Raw genomic sequence first — 20793 nt, forward strand, 5'->3', positions numbered from 1 at the left:
GGCTCCCAAACCCCATGGAATCACTGCCTGATGAGCTCCAGGCTCTGCAGGGCTCCCAAACCCCATGGAATCACTGCCTGATGAGCTCCAGGCTCGCTGCCCACAGGGCTCTCCTTACCCAGCACTGATGGCTGTGGTCATCTCCATGGCAGTGGTCACCTTGGCTTTCACTGTCATGATGTTGAGGTTCATCAGGTAGTGGAAGGTCAGGTGAAGCACGTTCTCATCTGCCCACACAGAAGGGGTGACATTGGTGCCTGCTCCAGTTCAGAGAAACCCCTCCACACTTTCAGCTCCCCCCAAGGTCCCCAGGGTGCTGCTGGGGTCAGTCCCTGAGCTGCTGTCACACCCCAGAGCCCCTCACCTTTGCACTTCAGGTCGAGGGTGACTGACAAGGGGTGTCTCTTCAGCATCTCCTTGCGTTTGTCATCCAGCTGCACGCCCAGGGTGGGCCTGCGCCGCTTCTGGGGGGGCAAAACAGCTGTCAGAGCCTTCTCCTGCTCCTCACCAACCCATGGACCTCCCCAGCCCACAGCTCTTTCCCTCCAGTCCAGTTCCACAATCCCCCAGCAGCACAGCCACAGCTGCCCTGGGGAGGGACAGGAGCAGGAAACCCTCACTCAGCTCCAGTTCCTGTCATTCCTTCAGCTCCAAGGAATGTCTCCACTCCTGGGAGACAAAGCCAAAGACCTGCTGGCCCAAAAGCTTTCCCACTGCAAGAGGCAGAAGCTAGAATCACTGAATCCTTTGGGTTTGAAAAGCCCTCTGAGAACATTGAGTCCTACTGCTCCTGCAGTACTGCCAAACCCACCACTGCCCCATGTCCCCAGTGCCACAACCAGAGCTGTTCAATCCCTCCAGGGATGGGGATCCACCCTGCCCTGGGCAGCTGTGCCAGGCTGGACAGCTCTTTATGTGAAGGATTTTTCCCAATATCCTCCTCTGGCAAACTCTCCTCTGCTCCTGTCCCTGTTCCCTGGCAGCAGAGCCCGACCCTCCCCGGCTGTCCCCTCCTGGCAGGGAGTTGTGCAGAGCCAGAAGGGCCCCCTGAGCCTCCTTTTCTCCAGGCTGAGCCCCTTTCCCAGCTCCCTCAGCCGCTCCTGGGGCTCCAGCCCCTTCCCCAGCTCCGTTCCCTCCCTTTACCCTTCCCCACAGAACAGCTCCATGCACTTGGCTCTGCTGCTGGGTGCTGGGAGTGGAGACCCAGAGCCCCTTCAGGCTTTGCTGCTGGGAACAACCAGCACCTCCAGCCTGTCCTCAGCATCCAGCAGGAATTATCTGTAGGAGAAACACTTCCTCCAAGGAGTGCTGAACAAGCCCTGGTGCAGAGAATGCTTTTGGCACAGGATGGACACGAATCCCTCCCTGTTGGACACCCGCTCCCTGCCCTCAGGCTATTTATACAAAGTGGAGCAGCTCCAGCCGGAGAGCTGCAGGGTGGGATGGGACACGAGAGGAGCAGCTCTGTACCCTGGCTGCTCCTGCATTTGGGACACCAACTGCAAATGGCAGCTCCCTCCTCCCAAGAAAGGTCAGGATTTGACATCACTGCACTTCCACACACACTCAGAGTGTGCAGGGGCAGTTCCCAGCCCCAGCTCTCCCCTGATGCAGTGCTGGGAGAGGACCCAGAGGGGACAGAGCTGTCCCTTACCGTGGTTTGCTCCTCCTCTGCGTCGGAATCGCTCTCATCATCTGTGCACAGAGAGAGGGGTGTCAGCAGGGACTGCCCAGGGCTCAGCTCTCCCACCACCAGCAGCACCAGCATGGGTTTTTCCAAGCCCATGGCTCCCCCTGACCCCCTCTCCCAACAAAAGCAGGATCCCAAGAGCTGCAGACACACAGGAACAAGTCCCCAGGGCAACACCAAAACTCACCCTGCGAGTCCTCAGGTGGCTTATAAAGGGCCTTGGCTTCCTCCACACTCCCTTCAATGGCCACCACCAGCTTCTTATCTTCAGAGGAGACAGAAAAACTGTGTTAGGAACCCCATTCCTGCTGCAAAGGCAGTGGGCAGAGCAGCCCTGCCCCAAAAGCTCCTGATTCCTGGTGAAGGAAGCTCCAGTAAAAGGACAGTGGGAAGAGCGGTTGCCTGGAAGGTTCTGGGAGGCCACCATTGAGCTGGATCTCCTGGGCAGGATGGTGTGAGAGGATGGAAAATGCTGGGTTTTGAGGGACTCTCCCTGGAAATTGTAAGGGCCAAATCTTTATTAAGAGCCAAGAGACGTTGGGGTCTGGCTGGGACAAGCAGGGACTGAGGAGCGGTGTCACCATGGCTGCATCTGCACAGGTGTGCACAGGCCAGTGGGATTCCTGATCTCTTCCAGGAAATCTCTCCCAACTCAGGGAGGCTCCAGAAATCCCCATAAAATACAAAGCTTCCTGAGGGGATGAAGGTTTCCAGGTGGGCTGTGGGAATGGCCTCTACAAGGCCTGGGGTGCCCCATAGGTGGCACAAGGCAGTGGGGGACAGCTCTGGGGAAGCTGTGACAGCTCACAGGCTGCAAGGACATCCCTGCTGACCTTGGGAAGGGGGGAAGGGGTGGGAAGGGAGCTTCCCAAGCACTTCTTCCAGCGAGGGAGCTGAGCAAACAAGGTTTCAAATGCTGCTGCCTCACTGCGCCGTGGGGCCACCCCGCTGCTCAGCAGAACCCAACAGCAGAGCAGACAGCAGGGAAAGACCCCCAAAAAGTGGTGATTCCTGCAGGCAGGAGTGAAATCTGACCCGTGGGGGGCATTGCCCCTCGGTGCTCACCACAGGCCTGTCCGTAGGCGCTGGCTTGGACAAAGAGGACATAGAGAGGCGGCGGGAGGTGCCGGGCGGTCTCGTACTGCTTGTGAGCCTGGTCAAAGGGCATGAACAGGTACTCCTGGACAGGCAGGGAGGCCTGGGGAATGACAGGGAGAGCCTTCATCACTGGGAAGGGAACAGCTCATCCTCCTCACCCCGAGAGAACGGGAGATGAAGCTGGCCCAGCAGCGGTGGTGCAGGGTTAAACATGGAGAGCCCCAGGAAAGGGCTGGCAGCTGCCCCTGCTGGGAAAGTTTTGGATCTGGAAATAACCCAGTTCCTTCTCCTGTTCTTCCCTCCCAAGGCAGTCACAGGGGGCTGGAACTGCGTGGGGCTCTCCAGGGAAAGGCCCATTTAGCAGCTCCTGCAGCTGCAGTTCTGCAGGAATTGCCGCATAAATAAAAAAGGAGACTCAGGATCTGCCCCTCGTCCACCCTGAGTGGGAATGAAACATCTCAGAACCCAAACCAGCCCAGGAGCTGCCCCTCGGACTGTGACTTCCTGCAGGGCTCAGGTACCTGCATGATGCTGTTGAGTCGAGGCTGGAGGCTGCTCAGATATTCCTTCTTCACCTCGATCTCCTTCAGGATCTTCTCCTTGCTGGTCAGACACTCCTTGTACTTCTCTGCCAGCCTAGGGGTGGGAATTCTGTCACTGCCACCCACCACAGCCACAGCTCTAAACCTGCTGAGGTTCATCCACCCTGGATTAACCTGTCAGCATTCCTGCCCTGACACAGGGAACCAGGAGAACTCAGACATGAGGCAAACACAGAGCTCCTAAAGCCACGGGCGAGTGGAGGCAGGAAGGAACTGACTGGAGATGGAAAACTAACAAGGAAAAGGGGAAGCTCAGCCTCGTGCTGTGCTCCATGGAGGGGCAGCCACTGGATCTTCCCTCAGGAGATCTGCTCCCACACCAGCTCTGCTGCCAGCAGCCACGACCCTCCAAGCTCCCTAAGAGACTTTGTCACTTCCTATCCCCAGAGTCACCTCATGTCACACAGACAAGGTTCAGTAGAGAAAGCCCAGGAAAATGCAAGCCCACCATGATGCTCTGAGCCCTGGATGCACTCGTGTTTAGGGAGAGCACAGCAAATCTTCTTATTGCTGTTGACTGCAAGCCCTTTCCCAGCAGGAGCAGGGAAGCTGGCTGTGGAAGTGACCTGCTCAGGACAAGGGTTCTCCAAGGGGAAACAGACCTGACTGTGCAGAACTTGGATTCTGTTCCCAAGCAAAACTGTATTTGTGAGGGTGAATGCACATCCCAACAGGCTCCAGTGAGCTCCAGTGCTCACACAACTTCCCAAAACAGAGCTACTGGAACCACTCCAGAGGCACCTCACACAAGGTGGAGAGGAATCCAAAGCCAATCCAAGGGGGTTGCACAGCTAAAAACACCAATATAAATTATGGACAGATGTTGACAACCCCAATAATATCAGAAAATGTCCAAAGCACCACTGGCATCTGCTCTTGAGCAGCTGAATAGGCCATATCCCACCTCAGCAGCGACTGGAGATGGACAAGAGCATTCCCTAGACACCACACTGAGGACTGGGAATTCCAAGGCTTCTCAGCAATTTAATGTGCAGCTGAGGGTCTCCATGAGGTCTGCAGTCATCATTTTTAAGCACAACCCTCTTGTGCCACAGGCAGAGCCAGCTGGAGGATCCTGGCTGTGCCTTCCAGCCAGGTTTTAGGGAAAGGATCTGGGAAAAATGAAGCACGAGGGGTTGGAGGCACCCAGCACCTCTCACTGTCTGCCCTGCTGAGCTGCCCTCAGGCAGCACCAACCAGCATGTTCCAACTGATCTTTCCAGAAGGTGTTCCTGGACACTGCCTGGCTGTTACCCAAACACAGGAATGCTGTGTCATGCTTGCTTTTCCCAGGGGGCAAGAGTCAGGGAGCAGCTGAGCCCTGGGACAGCGGTGACGCCAGCAGCAGGACACGGGGCTGTGGCGTGGTTGGCAGCTCCACACCATGGCATGGAATGGCAGCAGCTCCAGCCAGGATGGGCTCCCTTTTCTCCTTGGATCATCAGGCAGTGGCAGAGAACTCCCTGACCTTTGGAACAAGGATCCCAGCAAGCCCAGCTCTGGAGAGGGAATCTCCCAGCCACACAATAAATGCTCCACACTGATCCAAGAGGCTGTGAAAAACTTCATCCCTACATTTGCTCTCCCAGCAGCTCTGGGTGTCTGCCCAGATCCCTGGAGCACCCAGAATTCCAGCTGGGAGTGGATGGGAACACCACTGACCCACCTCTTGCGCTGCTCCAGCTCCCAGTCCAGGCGGGCCAGGGTCTGCTGGTGGGGCTCGGTCAGGGTGATGGCAGGGCGGCTGATTTCAGGGGGGGCCTCTTTGTAGAACTCCTCCAGGCTCACCAGCTCGATCTCCTCATGTTTGGATCTGCCAGGACACATGGATCAGACCAGGGAAAAGTGCCCAATGTGTCCCACAGGAGAGTGCCCCACTGCTGCTTCCTGCCCTGATTCCCCTCTGCTCCTGAGCCACCACCACCAGTGAGCTGAACTCTTCTCCTCCACTGTCTGTGCCTAAGGGGGCTCCTGGAGAGCTAGAAAGAAACTCTGGATAAAAGCCTGGAGTGACAAGGACAAGAGGAAGTGGATTCCAATAGACAGAGGACAGGGATAGATGGGATATTGGGAAGGGATTGTTCCCTGGCAGGGTGGGCAGGCCCTGGCACAGGGTGCCCAGAGCAGCTGGGGCTGCCCCTGGATCCCTGGCAGTGCCCAAGGCCAGGCTGGACACTGGGGCTTGGAGGCCCCTGGGACAGTGGGAGGTGTCCCTGCCATGGCAGGGGTAGCACTGGATGAGCATTCCTACCCAAACCATTCCATGATGACAGAACACCTGGAGCACCCACTCTGCTCCCACAGTGAACTCGGGGAACGTGGGAAGAGCTCCCAAACACGGGAATCACCCACCCCTCCCAGACACACCAGTGCTCCCTCTGCTCCCTGGCCACACTCACTTGAACTCCAGGCACTTGGTGATCTCTTTCTGCAGGTGCATCACCTCGTAGAGCAGGTTCTGGAGCTGCAGGTGATAGGCATCGACCTTCTGCTTCGCCTGAAACACGGACACAGCCAGAGCAGGGATGGAGAAGGAAAGACACCCAAGGGAGTCACTAACACCCCATCACTACAGCAGCTTGGGACAGCAGGCTTTAGAGTATGCAACAATTTTGGGGGGGAAGAATGACATTTTTAAGGGCTGGAGGAGCAAAGGATTGTGACATGAGATTGATCCTGATCCTTCCAGCACATTTCAAAACCAAGGCACAGGACAGGGCTCATTTGCTGGGGCACACAGAGTCCCCTGTCTGGGTATAGAGCCTCCAGGCCAATCATCCATCCATTTATACACCTGCACAACCCCAGACCCTCGAAACAGAGTTTTCTGACCTCCCACTATACTTGAGACAAAAAGCAGAGAAGCAGTCCTTCATTTTTTATCTAATTACAGCTGCCCTGCACCCAGCAGAAGTCCATCAGGATCAGAGCCTCCCAACCATCCCTCAACTCAAACCCCACGACCTGGCTGAGGTGTAACTCCTCCCACCACACTCACACAACAGGCAGGACCCACCCCATCTCTGACCTCCCTAAATGCCAAGCTGCATTCCTCACTCCCAGCCCCTCCTGGATACCTCGTGGGTCTGGTCCCTGCCCTTCTTCAGCCGGATGTGAGCCAGGCGGTTCAGCTTCTTCAGGGTCATGAAGTGGACGCAGCTCTGGACGCGCCGCTCGTCGATCTCGGAGGCCTGAGGGGCAGGAGAGAGGGGTTGGAAGCAGGAGGGATGGCTGGCACCATCTTTGCAGGGAATTCCTGCCACAAAAGGGGCTCCACGCTTTGCCATTTATGGCACTGGGGGTTCTGAGGGAGCCTCCTGCTGTCAGATCACAGGGCACTGCTGGGGATACCTGGGGTCCAGGCCCCTCCAAGAATCACTCCAGTCATTTTCCTCAGCAGTAGGAACAGAGGTGGTTCAGCCTGAAGCACCTGACATGTCCCAGGAGCCTGGGACAACGGAGGCTATTCTATTTCCAGAGTAAAAACCCTGCTCCAGGAGCCCAAGACGAGGGAAATGTTCCAATTCCCTGCCCCAGCAGCCTTGGACAAGGGAAGCTGTTCCATTTCCAGGGGCTCAATTCCCTCCCCAGCAGCTTGGGAAAGAGAGGCTGCTCCCTCTCCCTGACTCTGCCCAGGAGACATCACAGCTCCTGCTGCCTTTCCTCTGGGATTAACGGGGAAACACCAAATGACAAACACATTACACCACACATGGAGGCCTTTCCTCACATTTTCCTTGATGCCCCGGCTCTTCAGCTCCTGGATCTCTGCCATGAGCCTCTGGAGCTCCTGGCAGGTCTCCCTGTAGAGCTCGTAGTCCTTGATGGGGTCGCGCAGATCCACCTCGCTCTCCTCGCTGTAGTACCTGACATCCTGCCAAGGCAGAAACACCTCCCGTGGCTCATCCCTCCCTCTGGAAAGGGCTCTGGGGGACAAGCTGCCATTTCTGGCTCTGCCCATGAATCCCATGGCTTTACACAGGGAGAGGACTCAGTTCCAACAACCCCAAACCCACCAGTCACTAAAACACCTGGCAATTTCAGGCTGGCTTTTACTGGAAATTTGAATTGACGCCGTTGGGGTGTCCTGTGCAGGGCCAGGAGTCGGACAGGAGGATCCTCGTGGATCCCTTCCAACTCAGGATATTCCATGATCCACATGACCACAGAGGATAAACCAGAAAGGTGATTCCTCCTCCCCACTCCCCACTCTGGCTGACCCTACACTATCCTGCTGCTCACGGGAGGCTTTGAAGGCACCATGCAAATCCCTGAGGGATCTTCCAGCTTTGTGCTTACTCTCCAGAGGAGTGTTTGTGTCTCCTGAAAGAGATGGAAGCAGGTTTAGGAATTCACAGCAGGACTTTAAGAGGCATTGGAAGCTGCGGGTCTCACAATTCATGGAATTCCAGAACGGTTTGGGTGGGAAGGGACTTTAAAGCCCATCCAGTCCCATGGGCAGGGACATCTTCCACTATCCCAGTTTTCTCCGAGCCCCGTCCAACCTGGCCTTGGACACTGCCAGGACGGGGCAGCCACAGCTTCTCTGGGCACTGTTTTCCAGCAGGGAAAGCCAGGCCAGCACAGAGGGGTGTGGGAGGGTCCCTGGGCAGGTCTGTACCTGGTCTGTGTCGCCCTTGCCCCGCTTGCCCTCGGCTGGGACCCCGTCTGTGCGGATCACCTTGGGCTTCCTCTTCTTGCTGGACTCGGAGGACATGGTGCTGCCGGCAGGGCTGGGGAGGGGCACGGGGGGAGTCTGTGGGGGCCAAACCTGCTCGGATTGGGGCTCCCCCCGCCAGTCCTGCAGTGTCCCCTGTGCCTCCCTCCATCCTGCACCTCCCACTCCCTCACAGCCCCACCGGCACAGCGGGCCCAGGGTCTCTGCTCCAGCACAGCCCCCCCGGACCCCCCACACCCGCTGAGCCCCCTTGGGACCCCGGCCCGAGCGCTCAGTCCCTCCCGGCCTCGGGGGCTGCACTGCCCCTGAGCCCCCAGGCTCCAGCACAGCGGGATTGCGGCTTCTGCCTCACCGCAGCCCCCAGACCCACAGATCTGGGGCCCTTCGCTCCTCCAGAGCACCCCAGATCCCCCCACATCTATCCCGGGGCGTCTGCTCCTCCGAGCCCCCCGGACCCGGGACCCTGCACCTCTCCAGATCTCCCAGAGCCCAACACATCGGGCCCAGAACCCTTCACCCCTTCAGAGACCCCCCAGACCCCCACGCTGGGGACTCCCCGCTCCTCCAGAGCCCCCCAAACCCCAGCATACAAGGCCCGAGGCCTCAGAGCTCCCCCAGCACGGGGCCTTCCCCCCTCCAGACCAGGACCCGTCACTCCTACTGAGCCCCCAGCACAGCGGCCCACGGACCCTCCGTCCCTCCCAAGGGACCCGGGGCCAAACCCTCCATCCCCTCCCGGGGGTCCCGGCTCACCCCGGCACTCACCGCGCCCTCGCTTCCGCGCCTCCCGGAAGTGACGTCACGGGACAACAGAGCGCGGCGCGGAGCGGCGGCGAGGCTGCCACTGCCACAGGCGCCCCCTAGCGGATCTGACACCCTGGAGGACCCGCGGGGGCGTGGCTTCGGCAGGTGGGCGTGGCCCGCGCGACTGGGCGTGGCTTAATCAAAGCGGGCGGGAGGGGAAGGGCAGCCCTGGGGGTGAGAACACGCTGGGGGCACTGGTGGGATGTGGGGGGCTCCTGGTGCAGAAAGGCACCCACAGGAATAGGGGGAGCTTGGATAGGGATCCCAGAAGCACTGATGGGTGTCCATGGGCTTGGGATGGGGTCCCCAGTGACTCTGGGGGTATCCATTGGTCAGAGGGGGCTTGAGATGGGGTCCCTGATGGCACTGGGGGATCCCCAATGGGGTGGGGGGCACACAGGGGCTTGGGAGGGGCACAGGATGGAGTCATTGATGATGGTGGGAGGATCCATGGGCTTGGGGGGGACCTTGGGATGGGGTCCCCAATGGCACCGGGGAGATCTGTGGGCTCAAAAAGGCATGGGAAGAGGTCCCGAGGGGCCCTGGGAGCATCCATAGGCTTGGAGGGTCATGGGATGGTGTTCACTGTACCACTGGAGGATTTCAGGGGCTTGGGATAAGGTCCCCAACAGCATGGGGGGGTATCTATGGGCTGGGTTGGGCCCTGGCTTGGGGTGCCCAGTGGTACTGGGGGATCCAGGGATATCAGATGGGGTCCCTGATGGCACTTGGGGGTATCCATGGGTTTGGCAAGGGGGCCCCAATAGCACTGGGGGTACACTGGGGTTCTGGGGAGTCCCTCAGTATATCACAGCACCTATGGGTGGAGATCCTTTGGTGCAGGAAGCATCCAGCATGTGGGGCAGGGCAGACCCATGGGTGGCACCAGCCTGGGGGTCACACCAAGCGTCCCCAGTACCACCCTCCCCACCCCGAGAGGGGCCCAGGCTTTAGCATATTAAATATTTAATTGGCAGCAAAGGCACCGGCTGGGCTCATCAGGAGCAATTAAGGCCCCTCTACAGCCTGCCCAGCCCCCCCAGCAGCACCATCCTGGGGACCCACCGGTCCTGGGGGGCTCCCTTCTTCCCCTCTCTGCTCTCAATCCCCCAGGGCACCCCAAAATGGGATGGGGGAGAGAGCTGGGAGCCAGAGGGAGCAGAACCTCCCCAGCCCTTCCCCAGCAGGGCCAGGGCACGGGCGGGGAGTCCAGGGCCCCCCAGTCACTGCAGGGGGGAGATCTTCAGGGGAATCATTATCCGTGATTCCATGGTCCGGATCAGCGGGACTGCGGAAGGAAAGGGGAGAGAGGTGAGGGCAGGGGGTCCCCAGCACAGGCAGGGGGTCCCCAAAGCGGGTGGGGGTCCCACTCACCAGTGTAATAAACATTCTCATCCCAGCCCCTCTTCCTCCAGGCCGCATTCCTCGTCTCCTCCCGGGACTGCAGATTCCTGTAGGCTGTGGGGAGAGGATGGGGCTGGCACCCTGAGCCCCCCAGCCCAGCCCCCAGGCCGGGGGTCCCCCAGGGGTGACTGCCCTTACCCCAGAGGTGATGCACCACGTAGAGCTCCCCGATCTGGGAGAAGAACCCCCCGACTGCCTCCTGGTTCTCCTGGCGGTATTTAATGGCCCGAGCCCTGCACGAAGCAGGGGACACATGGGGGGCCTGCCCCCCAGGGGTCCCCCCTTCTCCAGAGGAAGCTTTTCCCACCTTGCATCCCTCCATGCTGGGAAACCAGTGGCTTACCAGTTGTTGCCCCACTCGATCATGGTCCCTGGCTGGAAACAGGGGGATAAAACCAGTCAGAACCCCCCTGCTCACGTGGCTTGGAGTCTCCTCATCCAGGAAGGAGAAATTTGGGGGGCTTCCCCCCCAAAACCTGGGGTATATCAGCCTGAAGACCCCCCATGAGGCACAGGCTGATCCCCACCTTCAGCTTGTAGGTCCTCAGCTCGTAGATGTTTGGTCCCTGGCGGGGCTGGGGCTCATTCCAGAAGCTGAATTCCAGGAGCAGCTGGTTCCTGCGGGACAGCAGCATCCGGCTCCTCTCCTTGCGGAAGTCCAGGTACTCCTGGGGACAGCCCCAGCCGGGGGTTTCGGGGTGGGGGCGAGGCGGGCCGGGGGTGTCGGGCACAGGGGTCTCGCCCCCACCCCGGTGCTGGTACCTTGTTCTGCCTGAGCTTGTTCATGCAGTCCATGAGCGCCGGGTACCCGCCCGAGAAGCGCCACAGGTGCACTACAAAGAGGGTTTTGGGGTGGGGAAGGGGAGCAGCACCCCAAAATCCCACCAGAATCTCTGCCTTTGGCAGCAGAGGCACAAATGTCCGCCGCATTCCAGGAGCTGCTGCCTGCCCTCACCTGCCTGGTCCTGCTCGCCGTACCACGTGTTCCAGTTGCCCACCAGGTCACAGGGGTAGTCAGGGTCTGAGTGGAGCTTGGGCAGCACCTCCTCTCTGTGGGGGCATGGAAAGGGGCAGTGGGGTGGGTGGCAGCACCCCAAAACCCTCCCAGTGCCCCTCTTTGCTCTCCCAGGGTTTGCCCAAACAGGATCTGGCGCAGCCTGGGGGATGCATCCATTTCACAGGGAGGGAAACTGAGGCACAGATCAGGGACACTGATTCACTCAGGAGCTCTGCACGAGCTCTCCCACCCCTCCCATTCCAGAACAGCACCCCAACATCCCGCTGGAGTGCTGGGAAGCCCCCTCAGAGTGCTCACGTCAGCTTGTTGTAGGCTTCCAGGCATTCCGGCTTCACATTGTGAACTGCAGGGACAGGAGAGAGGGGCTGGGAAGGGGAGAAGGATCCGGGAATGGGGGTTCCAATGGATGAGGGGCACACCCCATCCGTGCCTGCCTTCCTCCCGGCAGCAGCACTCACACTGGATCTTGTAGAGGTTGCTGGTCTCCTTCTTGGAGAGGAGGTTGGAATGCGCGTCCTTGCGGGGATCCACCTTGTGCACAAAGAGGGAGCGGAACCAGCTTCCCTCGGCCTCCCTGGAGTACCCCCTGTGGGACAGCGGGGCAGGGAGACACTGGGAATGACCAGGAATGACCAGGAATGACCAGGCTGGATGGCAAAACAGGATCCAGAGGCCCCACTGCCAGTCCTGGGGACAGCTGCCTCCGTTGTCCGGCTCCCAGGGAGCCCCTCTCCCAGGGACTTCATTGGGTTCCACTCAGTTCATACCGGGAGCCCTGTCCCAGTTCTGGGCTGGCTCTGTCCCCAGGTCCACTCTGTCCCCCTGAATCCAGAGGGGTTTTGGCCGTGCTGCCCAACAGAGCAAGGACACAGGTGTGGGACAAGGGGGGCAGCCCCCATGGGAGCCCCCTCAGCCCCGATGGCCACTGCGGTGACGGTGACCCGGGCAAGGGGACATGGGGCAATGGGGGCAGACCCGCTCAGGATCCCCAAACCAGGGGCTGCCCCGGTGCCCCTTCCACGGGCAAGGGGACATGGGGCGATGGGAGCAGCCCCCCAGCGTGTCCCCCCCAGCCCCGGGGGTGGCTCCGGTGCCCCGGAGAAGGTCGGGCTCCCCCCCAGCGCAGTGGCGGGGGGGGGAACGGGGCCCCTCGGCTCCGGCTCCGAGCTGCGGCCAGACCTTTGTCCCCAGCGAGGCAACGACCGTGGGGCCACTCTGGGGGCCGCCCCCGGGCTTCGGGAGGGCCGCGGGGTCCGGGAGGGCTCAGGGGGCTCGGGGGCGGGAGGTGCGGGGTCCCCACCCGGGGGGATGCGGGGAGCGGGGGGATGCGGGGTCCGGAGGGGATGAAGGGTCCGGGGGGGATCAGGATAGCGGGGTGTGGATGTCCCAACCCGGGAGAAGCAGGGTCCGGAGTCCGGGGAGGATGCGGGGTTCGGGGGGAAGATCGGGAAGCCCAGGGGAGCGGGGTGCGGGGGTCCCCTCCCGGAGCGATACGGGGAGCGGGGAGGATGAGGGGGACAGAGTAGGGATCAGGGGTCTCCGAAGAGGGGATTCGGGGATCCCGGCTCGGGGGGATGCGCAGTCCGGGGGGAATGCGGGGTCCGGAGGGGAAATGGGAGGGCTCAGAGGAGCGGGGTGCGGGGGTCCCCGCCCCGGGGGATGCGACGAGCGGGGGAGATCTGGGCCTCAAGGGCTCAGCGGTGGGGGTCTCCGCCCCGGGGAATGCGGGGAGCAGGGGGGATGCGGGGTCCGGGGGAGCTGCAGGGTCCGGGGAAAGGATGCGGGGTGTCCCCTGCGGGGGAGATGCGGGGTGTACGCAGGGACCGGGGAGGATGAGGGATCCGGGGATGCCGCGGGGGCTCGCAGGGCGGGGGTTCGAGGGGTCCCCGCCCGGGGGTCCCCCACTCACCGCGCGCCCCGCGGGGCCGCGCCCGCGCCCCCGCCCCGCAGCCGCCGCAGCGCCGCGCTCCCGCCGCGCGCTCCCGCCGCCATCTTCCGCACCGGGACGGGGCCGCGCGCGGCGCGTGCCCACCGGGCCCCGCCCCCTCGGCCCGGCCACGCCCCCTCAGAAGCTGGCCTGCAGCAGCGTGATTCTGATTGGCCGCCCGCCCACACCTTCGAGCGCCCGGCCACGCCCACCCGCCCCCGCCCACCGCCACCGCGACGCCTCATTGGACGGCGGCGCGGGGGCGGTGCCCGCGGGCCCGGCGGCGCTCGAAAGCCAATCAGAAGAGGCGGCTGGAGGGGCCGGTGGCTGATCGGTCCCGCTGGCTCGCTCCGGCGGGGGCTGCGGCGCAGCTCCAGGGGGGCGGGGCTTCTTCGGGCTCCTCCCTGAGGGGGCGGGGTCAGAATGGGCGGGGGTCGCTCAAACGAGGGGCGTGGTCGGGGTGTGGCCGGGGCGTGGCCGGGTCTCACCTGCGGGCGCGGGCTCGGGGGGTCCCCGCGGCCCCTCCGGCGTGTTCCCGGCCCTGGGGGGACATCCCCGCGCCGGGAGCTCCTCGTGGGCTGGGGGCACCTGAGGGAGGACACAGGGAACGCTGCTACGACCGGACCCGCGGCGTCCCCAGAGCCGCCCCTGCCCCATTGTCTCTTCTCTCTGCCCCAGAAACCCCCCACTGGGCCGATAGCCCCCCCTCTGCCCCACAGCCCCCCCGTTTTGCCCCATAACCCCCTCCCACATCTCAGTCCCTCCGCTCTGCCCCATAACCCCCCTCAGCACACAGACCTGCAACAATCACCCCAGTACTTGCTCCCCTCATGTTTCCCCCTATCCAGTAGCCGTTCCGAGTTCTCCCCCCACCGCACTCCCCCCAGATCTCACCTCGGTGTGGGGCAGTGGGGGAACTGGGGGGCAGCAAGGAGGGGGCACGGGTGGGCCCCCGAGCCCTTCACCTGGGGAGTGCGCGGGCAATGGGGGCGAGGGACGATCCGCACCCCGGGGTTCCCGGAGTGTCTGCTGGGAAAGGGAGCGGGTGGAGCTGGGAAAGGGGGAGAAAACAGGAGTTAAAGGGTTAACTGACCCCAAGACCCCGCCAAACGCTCTGTGACCCCTCACAAACCCTCTGTCACCCCCTCCCCGGATTCCTCAAACCCTCTCTCTCCCTCCCCAAACTGTCCAACCTCTTCCTGCCGCCTGGGATCCCCCAAACCCCTCGAATCCCCGGCCCTCTTTGTGCCCTCCCCGTGGGCCCAGGTTCCCGGTGCCCCCCGTTCCCCGCTCACCCGGGCAGGGGCGATGCCCCCCGGCGCAGGGCGCAGACCCAGGCGTGCAGCTCCTCGGCGGTCTCAGCCCCCAGGCAGTACGTGCGCATCCCGGGATGTTCAGCCTGGGAACGGGGGATCCTTGGTAGACGAGGCTCAGGTGTCCGGGTCCCGTCCCTCCCCCCCAGGGCACCCCCGGATCCGGGGATCCAGGGAGCCGGGGCTGACCGTGAAGAGGAACTGGGGGGCTCGGGGGGCGCGGGGGGCGGGGGGCAGGACGCGGATCTCGTAGCCCGGCAGGGGGAGGCCGCCCCGCACTTGCTGCTCGCTGCTGTCTGGGGGGCAGAGGAGGGTCACCATGGAGGGTACCAGAGGCCCCATCTGCACCCCCAGATCTCCAGTCCCATCGGGGGGATGCCGGGGACCTCCTCTGAGTCCCATCGGAAGCCCCCAAACCTTCTCGGCACCCCCCGACCTTAGAACCCCACCAATGACCTCTTCAAGCCCCCGGGGACCTCCAGTGCCTCAGAGACCCCCGATCCTGCCAGAATCCCTGATCCATCCAGAGACACCCAGTCCCCAGGAATTCCCAATGCTTTAGAGACCTTCAATCCCCGGGGGATCTCTGACCGCCCCAGGGACCTCCAACACCCCAGGGACCCCCCCAGTCCCCCAGGATTCCTGGTTCTCCAAGGACTGCCCAACATCCCAGGAACCCTGAGCCCCCCAGGGACACCCCGGGATCACTGACCTGACACCCCAGGGACGCCAGGTCACCCAAGCCCCCTCACCCTCAGGTCCCCACGCCCTCCGGGTGTCTCCAGACGCCCTTGCCCCCCTCACCCCGGTAGTAGTAGAGGCAGAGATCCACCAGTACAAACCAGCGGCGCTTCCAGAGCCGCAGCCCCGAGCTGTCCTGAGAAGCGGAGGGGGGGACGGGGGCTGAGCCCCCGCAGCCCATCCCCCCACGGGACCCTCTGCTGCCCCAGACCCCTCAATCCCTCCCGATCCCCCCAACCTCCTCAACCCCACAGGACTCCCTGCCATGCCCCCCAAACCCCATAACCCCTCAGCACCCTCTTCCATCCAGACCCCATAACCGCCCCACAGTGCCCAGTCCGACCAAGTGTCTCTGATCTTCCCAAACCCCATAACCCTCCCTCACCACCCACTGAACCCCCCCTCCCCCCATTTCCCTCTGATTTCCCCCCCAATCCCCATATCCACCCCCATGACCCCCTGACACTCCAGACCCTCCCAACCCTCCAGCCCCTCCCCACCGCCCCAGATCCCTCCAAAACCCACAAACCTCCTGGAATCCCACACCTCAAACCCAACACAGCCCCTGAGCCCCCTCGCCAGCCCTCCCCGCGCCCCCTGCCTCACCTGCTTGTGCAGCCAGCCCTGCATGGCGGGGGGCGTGCGGGGGTCCCTCCGCAGTGCCTGCTCCCCCTTTCCAAAGGCGTGGACCCTCGGCACGGGCCGGCAGGGCTGGGCAGGGGGTGTCACCCACGGTGGGGGGCCAAGGAAAGGCCCCCCAGCACCCCTGCACCCCCTCCAGGCCTCCCACCCCAATTTACCTTTGTACCCCACAATGCCCCCACCGCTGCCCAGAGCTCCCCCCTTGTGCCCCATAAGTCCCTATGGGGTCTTGGGCTCCCCCGTACACCCCAGTGCTCCACATGCCCCCCTCGAGCTTCCTCGGGTGCCCAGAGTTCCACAACCCTCGTCTCCAACCCCTACAACCCCCCCATAGCCCCCCAGTTTCCCCCTAATGTCCCCCACCCCCTTCGCCCACCTGGGTGCGGGGGCCAGCGGGGGCGGGGTCCCGGCGGGCAGGGTCATCGCTTTCTGCCATGGGGGGTTCTGCGGGGGCAGCGGGGGATCCCCGTCAATGTCCCCATTGTCCCCGCGGGGACAGAGGCGCCGTTCTTCCCTCTGCGGGGGCGGGGGCCTCTCCCGGACGCCTGGGTCCCCCCGGGGGTGTCGGGGAGGTTCTCGGCTCCTGCTGGATTCAGGTCCGCCCCGCCCCCCTGTGCTGGTCCCGGTTTCTGTTCCAGTAACCCTGAACTGGTCTCAGTTCTTATCCCAGTAACTCCGAACTGGTCCCAGTCCCTGTCTCGTTATCCCAGTGAAGGTCCCAGTTTCCGTCCCGGCATCCCTCAACCCCTCCGCCCTAATTCTCACCCCGTAGTCCCCGTGCTGGTCCCAGTTCCCGTCCCAGTAACCCTGAACTGATCCCAGTACCTCCCGTTATTCCCGTGCTGGTCCCAGTTCCCGTCCCAGTTACCCCGAAGTGATCCCAGTCCTTCCCGTTATTCCCGTGCTGAGCTCCGTTTCCGTCCCAGGAACTCTGAGCGGGTCCCGGTTTCTGTTTCGTTCCCCCGTGCTCGTCCCAGCTCTCAGCCCGCTATCCCACACTGATCCAGGACGTGGTCCCGTCCCCTTGCCCTGGTGGCGGGTCCCAATCCCGGTCCCATCATCCCAGTGACGGTCCCAGTTCCGATACCGCAGCTGGTTCTGCTCCCAGTCCCGTCCCGTGTCCCGGTATTGGAGCCAGTCCCGTCCCGTTGCCCCGCGCTGATCCCAGTTCCAGTCCCAGTCCCAATCCCAGTCCCAGTCCCGGTCCTGCCCCGTGTCCCCGCCCGCCCCGGGCTCTGGTCCCAGTCTCTGCCCCCACCCACGAGCCCGGACAGCCGGGTCCCCCCGGGAGCCACCGAGGGGACAGCATCGCGTGTCCCGTGTCACCCGGGGAACCCCGTCCTGCGGGGACGCCCACGGCACCGCGGACACCGCGACACGGGGTCACCCCAAGGACCCCAGGGACCCACAAACCCCGCACATCTCAGGGATCCCTGACACCCCACGGACTCCTGACCCTTCATGGATCCCACACATCCCGGGGACCCCCCACAGACCCCGGACACTCCACTGACCGCGGGGGTCCCGGACACCCCACGGACCCTGGCACCTCACGGGCACCGGACACACCAGGGTCCCCTGAACCCTCCCGGCCTCCCGTGTCCCCATGTCCTGATGTCCCAGTGTCCCCCTGTCCCCGTGTCCTCCTGTCCCCGTTATCCCCCTGTCTCCGTGTCCCCTTGTCCCCATGTCCCCGTGTCCCCGTGTCCCCCTGTCTCCGTGTCCCCCTGTCTCCGTGTCCCCGTGTCCCCGTGTCCCCGTGTCCCCGTGTCCCCGTGTCCCCGTGTCCCCACGCCAGGTCCCGGTGCCCGCCCCTCCCACACTCGCGTCTGCAGCGTGCTCCACCCGCCGCCAGGGGGCGACACCATCACGCCCTATGGCCTCCTCACGCCTCGCCTCATGGCCCCGCCTCACCCCGCTCCTTCTCTTGAGTGACGTCCTCTCTACCCAATCACAGTTGCTTCTGCTCCCGCCTCTCCACCACAGCTCTTTCTATTGGTTGAGAGGGGCTGCGGGGGCGGGCGCAGCGCGTGGAGCGGCCAATGGGGCGGCGGGGGGGCGGGGCCAGGCCGCCATGGCGCCGCCGCCGCGCTGACCGCGCCGCGCCGCCATGGCCGGGGCCATCGCGTCCCGCATGAGCTTCAGCTCCCTCAAGCGCAAGCAGCCCAAGACCTTCACCGTGCGCATCGCCACCATGGACGCCGAGATGGAGTTCAGCTGCGAGGTGACGGCCCGCGTGGGCGCGGGGCACGGGGGTCCCGCTGAGGGGGGACGGGCCCCCCAAAACACCCCCACACTCCCTGAGGGGCCCGGAACCCCCTCCCGGACCCCCCTCCCGGACCCCCCGAATCTCCCCGGTTCCCGGGGCCTGCCCTGGGCCAGCAGCGGCACAGCCTTGTTTTGGTTATAAATCAGCGTTATCCTGGTGGGATTCCGTGTGATTTTGGTTATAATTGTACATTATTCTGGTTATAATCGCCTTTTCTTTGGTTGCAATTCACCTTTGCTTTGGTTATGAATCGGTGTAATTTGGCTTTTGTTTGGTGATAACTTGGCTTTGTGTTGGTTGTAATTCAGTGTTATTGTGTGTATAATTCTGTTGTATCCTGGTTATAGTTTGGCTTTATTTTGGTTATAATTAATCCTTGTTATGTATGTAATTCAGCATTGTTTTAGTCATAAATTGGCCTTTTTTTCTGGATATAATTTGGCTTTATCCTGGGTATAATTTGGCTTCCTTCTGGTTATAATTCAGTTTATACTTTGGTTATAATTCATCTTTATTCTGACAGTAGTTAATCTTCAGGTGTAATTTAGCTTTATTTGGGTTATAATTTGGCTTCCTTCTGGTTATAATTCAGTCTCATTCTGGGTACAATTTGGCATTATTCTGGTTATAATTCATCCTATACTTTGGCTATAATTCAGCTTCGTTCTGGGTATAATGCTCTTTTAGACTGGTTATAATTTAGCTTTATTCCCATTACAATCCAGCTTCATTTGGGCTCTTATCCAGTGCTACCCTGCCATCCCAGCCCAAGCCACCACTACACTGTGGCTGTCACAGGGCTTGAGGATTCTCAGTGTCAAAGCTTGAATCCACAGGAATCCAACTCCCAAGTGCTCCACCAATACCCAAGGACAGAATTTTGGCATTTTCCTGAGCTCTTAGCTCACCATGAGGTTGAGGGATGCTCCAGGGGGTTGGGTCTGGCTTTTCTGTGATAATTTCCCTTTTTGGGGCCCTTAGAACTTGTAAAACCTTCTCCCAGGGCGTTGCTGCCAAACCCTGGGATCTGCTCTGCTTTTTCAGCTGATCCAGAGGGGTTGGCCGCACAAACATTGAAACCCCACTCCAACCTCTTCATTTAATAGTTTATATTTCCTGACCCAAGCCCTGATGGAATCCCAGTGCCCGGCAGCCAAGGGGTGTTTGTTGTCACTGATTTTCTTGCTCTGGAAATCTCCTCGCAGCCCTGAAGAACTTCCTGCTTTTCCTAGGGATTAAGGATTTGCTCTTAGGCAGCTGTGTGAGCTTCCCACTTCCAGCAGAGTGTGAAAGTCCTGGCTCTGTTTTTCCTGGTTTCCCAAGGCTGCAGCAAAAACTGATGATGGAAAGCAAATAATTCTTTCATTTCAGTGGTGTGGCCGGGTGTCATTTCCCGCTGGGATCAGGGGGGTTTGTGCAGTGGTGAGGCAGCACTCCTGTGGGATTTGACTGTGGAATTGGTGAATCTCCAGCTGACTTTTCCAGGAGGTTCCTGCCAAAAGAACTTGTTGCTGCAGAGAAATTTCTGCAGCTGGAAGGAGCTCAGGAGCTGTGAGTGTGGCCCTGCTGGGGGCTCCTGGGTTGTGTTGGAGCTGGTGCTGGGGGGATGCAGAGGGAATTCAGGCCTCATTTTTCAGCACAGAATATTGGAGCAGGAGAGGGGGATGGATGGGTGCAGGTGGGTGATGGGGCTGTTTCACACCTTGCAGGTGAGGAGTGAGCTTTTCATGGAATCACAGAATGGTTTGGGTGGGAAGGGACCTTAAAGCTCATCCCGTTCCATCCCCTGCCCTGGGACAGGGACAACTCCCACTGTCCCAGGCTGCTCCAAGCCCCAATGTCCAGCCTGGCCTTGGGCACTGCCAGGGATCCAGGGGCAGCCCCAGCTGCTCTGGGCACCCTGTGCCAGGGCCTGCCCACCCTGCCAGGGAACAATCCCTGCCCAATATCCCATCCATCCCTGCCCTCTGGCACTGGGAGCCATTCCCTGTGTCCTGTCCCTCCATCCCTTGTCCCCAGTCCCTCCCCAGCTCTCCTGGAGCCCCTTTAGGCCCTGGAAGGGGCTCTGAGGTGTCCCTGGAGCTTCTCCTCTCCAGGTGAACACTCCCAGCTCTTCCAGCCTGGCTCCAGAGCAGAGGGGCTCCAGCCCTTGGAGCATCTCTGTGGCCTCCTGGGCTTGCTCCAAGCCCAGGGCAGCCCAGTTTGAGGTGTGAGTTTTATCCAAGCTCTGTCTGAGCAGTCCAGCTCCCTGGCTGGATCTCTCTCCGTTTTTGTGTCACACTTGGGAGGCTCTGGGGAAAGCTCCTTGTTTTGCTGACTCTGCAAAAACATCCGTGGACAGAGGGATCAGACACACCTTGAGTCACTGGGGTTGGGAAGGTGGCCCAGGGAAGGGCTTGGCTTGCTCTACACCCACAGTGAGTCCTGGAGCCAGGGGTGGAGTCTCTGCCCTCCTGAGAGCCAGTGGGGTGGGAGAGTCGATTTTTGGGTAAGACTGTGCTCCTCCCTGAAGGAATCCAGCAGCTATCCCAAGGTTTGCCAGGAGAACAGCAATCTGCTCTGTTTACTCAGCTATCTCTGTGCTTTGAGGTATCTTTGGCCAGGAAG

At 61.6% G+C, this 20793-nt stretch overlaps 4 protein-coding genes across 12 annotated transcripts in view; 1 reads left to right on the top strand and 3 right to left on the bottom strand.

Annotated features, from left to right (window-relative positions):
- Positions 1–8930, bottom strand: part of THOC5 (THO complex 5) — a 12921-nt gene extending 3991 nt beyond the window's left edge. The window contains exons 1-13 of one of the 7 annotated variants that reach the window (XM_015644350.2): positions 8834–8930; positions 8012–8123; positions 7633–7713; positions 7121–7264; positions 6468–6581; positions 5790–5887; positions 5057–5203; positions 3310–3424; positions 2756–2888; positions 1878–1955; positions 1655–1695; positions 365–464; positions 119–227 (exon numbers count right to left, since the gene is read on the bottom strand). In XM_015644350.2, coding sequence (XP_015499836.1) covers positions 119–227; positions 365–464; positions 1655–1695; positions 1878–1955; positions 2756–2888; positions 3310–3424; positions 5057–5203; positions 5790–5887; positions 6468–6581; positions 7121–7264; positions 7633–7713; positions 8012–8107 — 1256 coding nt within the window. In that variant the 5' untranslated portion in view covers positions 8108–8123; positions 8834–8930. Of the gene's footprint in view, positions 1–118; positions 228–364; positions 465–1654; positions 1696–1877; positions 1956–2755; positions 2889–3309; positions 3425–5056; positions 5204–5789; positions 5888–6467; positions 6582–7120; positions 7265–7632; positions 7714–8011; positions 8147–8833 lie in introns of those variants that run through there. The other 6 variants (XM_019008400.2, XM_015644348.2, XM_015644354.2 and 3 more) reach the window with 6 other exon arrangements.
- Positions 8931–9821: 891 nt separating this feature from the next.
- Positions 9822–13301, bottom strand: NIPSNAP1 (nipsnap homolog 1). Its single transcript, XM_015644357.3, has 10 exons — positions 13204–13301; positions 11753–11880; positions 11592–11637; positions 11232–11326; positions 11039–11109; positions 10804–10944; positions 10620–10651; positions 10415–10509; positions 10247–10330; positions 9822–10160 (listed from the first exon to the last, which is right to left on the bottom strand). Exons 1-10 carry the CDS (start codon positions 13284–13286, stop codon positions 10096–10098), a joined length of 840 nt encoding a protein of 279 aa, XP_015499843.2. The 5' UTR covers positions 13287–13301; the 3' UTR covers positions 9822–10095.
- A 58-nt stretch (positions 13302–13359) lies between these two features.
- LOC107211475 (pleckstrin homology domain-containing family A member 4-like) lies at positions 13360–17564 on the bottom strand. The gene is made up of 9 exons (XM_033518239.1): positions 16786–17564; positions 16294–16361; positions 15882–15986; positions 15339–15411; positions 14724–14830; positions 14517–14620; positions 14116–14272; positions 13710–13809; positions 13360–13625 (listed from the first exon to the last, which is right to left on the bottom strand). The coding sequence occupies exons 2-9, from the start codon at positions 16351–16353 to the stop codon at positions 13360–13362; spliced, it is 972 nt and encodes a 323-aa protein (XP_033374130.1). The 5' UTR covers positions 16354–16361; positions 16786–17564.
- Positions 17565–17974: 410 nt separating this feature from the next.
- Positions 17975–20793, top strand: part of NF2 (neurofibromin 2) — a 46143-nt gene continuing 43324 nt past the window's right edge. For 2 of the 3 annotated variants that reach the window (XM_015644175.2, XM_015644177.1), the window contains exon 1: positions 18028–18141. In XM_015644175.2, the coding sequence (XP_015499661.1) occupies positions 18028–18141 (114 nt within the window). Of the gene's footprint in view, positions 18142–20793 lie in introns of all 3 variants that reach the window. The other variant, XM_015644174.3, reaches the window with a different exon arrangement.

Source organism: Parus major, chromosome 15, assembly GCF_001522545.3.
Source record: "Parus major isolate Abel chromosome 15, Parus_major1.1, whole genome shotgun sequence".
NCBI lineage: Eukaryota > Metazoa > Chordata > Aves > Passeriformes > Paridae > Parus > Parus major.

What these genes read in the sequence shown, in the direction of transcription:
- NIPSNAP1 (XM_015644357.3), bottom strand. Translation starts at nt 13,286, where the DNA reads ATGGCGGCGGGAGCGCGCGGCGGGAGCGCGGCGCTGCGGCGGCTGCGG. An exon ending in CAACCTCTACAAGATCCAGT is followed by an intron (nt 11,638 to 11,752) that starts GTGAGTGCTGCT and finishes CTGTCCCTGCAG; the next exon opens with TTCACAATGTGAAGCCGGAA. An exon ending in TGAGGACCTACAAGCTGAAG is followed by an intron (nt 10,652 to 10,803) that starts GTGGGGATCAGC and finishes CCCTGTTTCCAG; the next exon opens with CCAGGGACCATGATCGAGTG.
- LOC107211475 (XM_033518239.1), bottom strand. Translation starts at nt 16,353, where the DNA reads ATGGCAGAAAGCGATGACCCTGCCCGCCGGGACCCCGCCCCCGCTGGC. An exon ending in AGGGCTGGCTGCACAAGCAG is followed by an intron (nt 15,412 to 15,881) that starts GTGAGGCAGGGG and finishes TCCGCTTCTCAG; the next exon opens with GACAGCTCGGGGCTGCGGCT. An exon ending in CCCCGAGCCCGCGCCCGCAG is followed by an intron (nt 13,626 to 13,709) that starts GTGAGACCCGGC and finishes CCGCCCCCTCAG; the next exon opens with GGAGGAGCCCGAAGAAGCCC.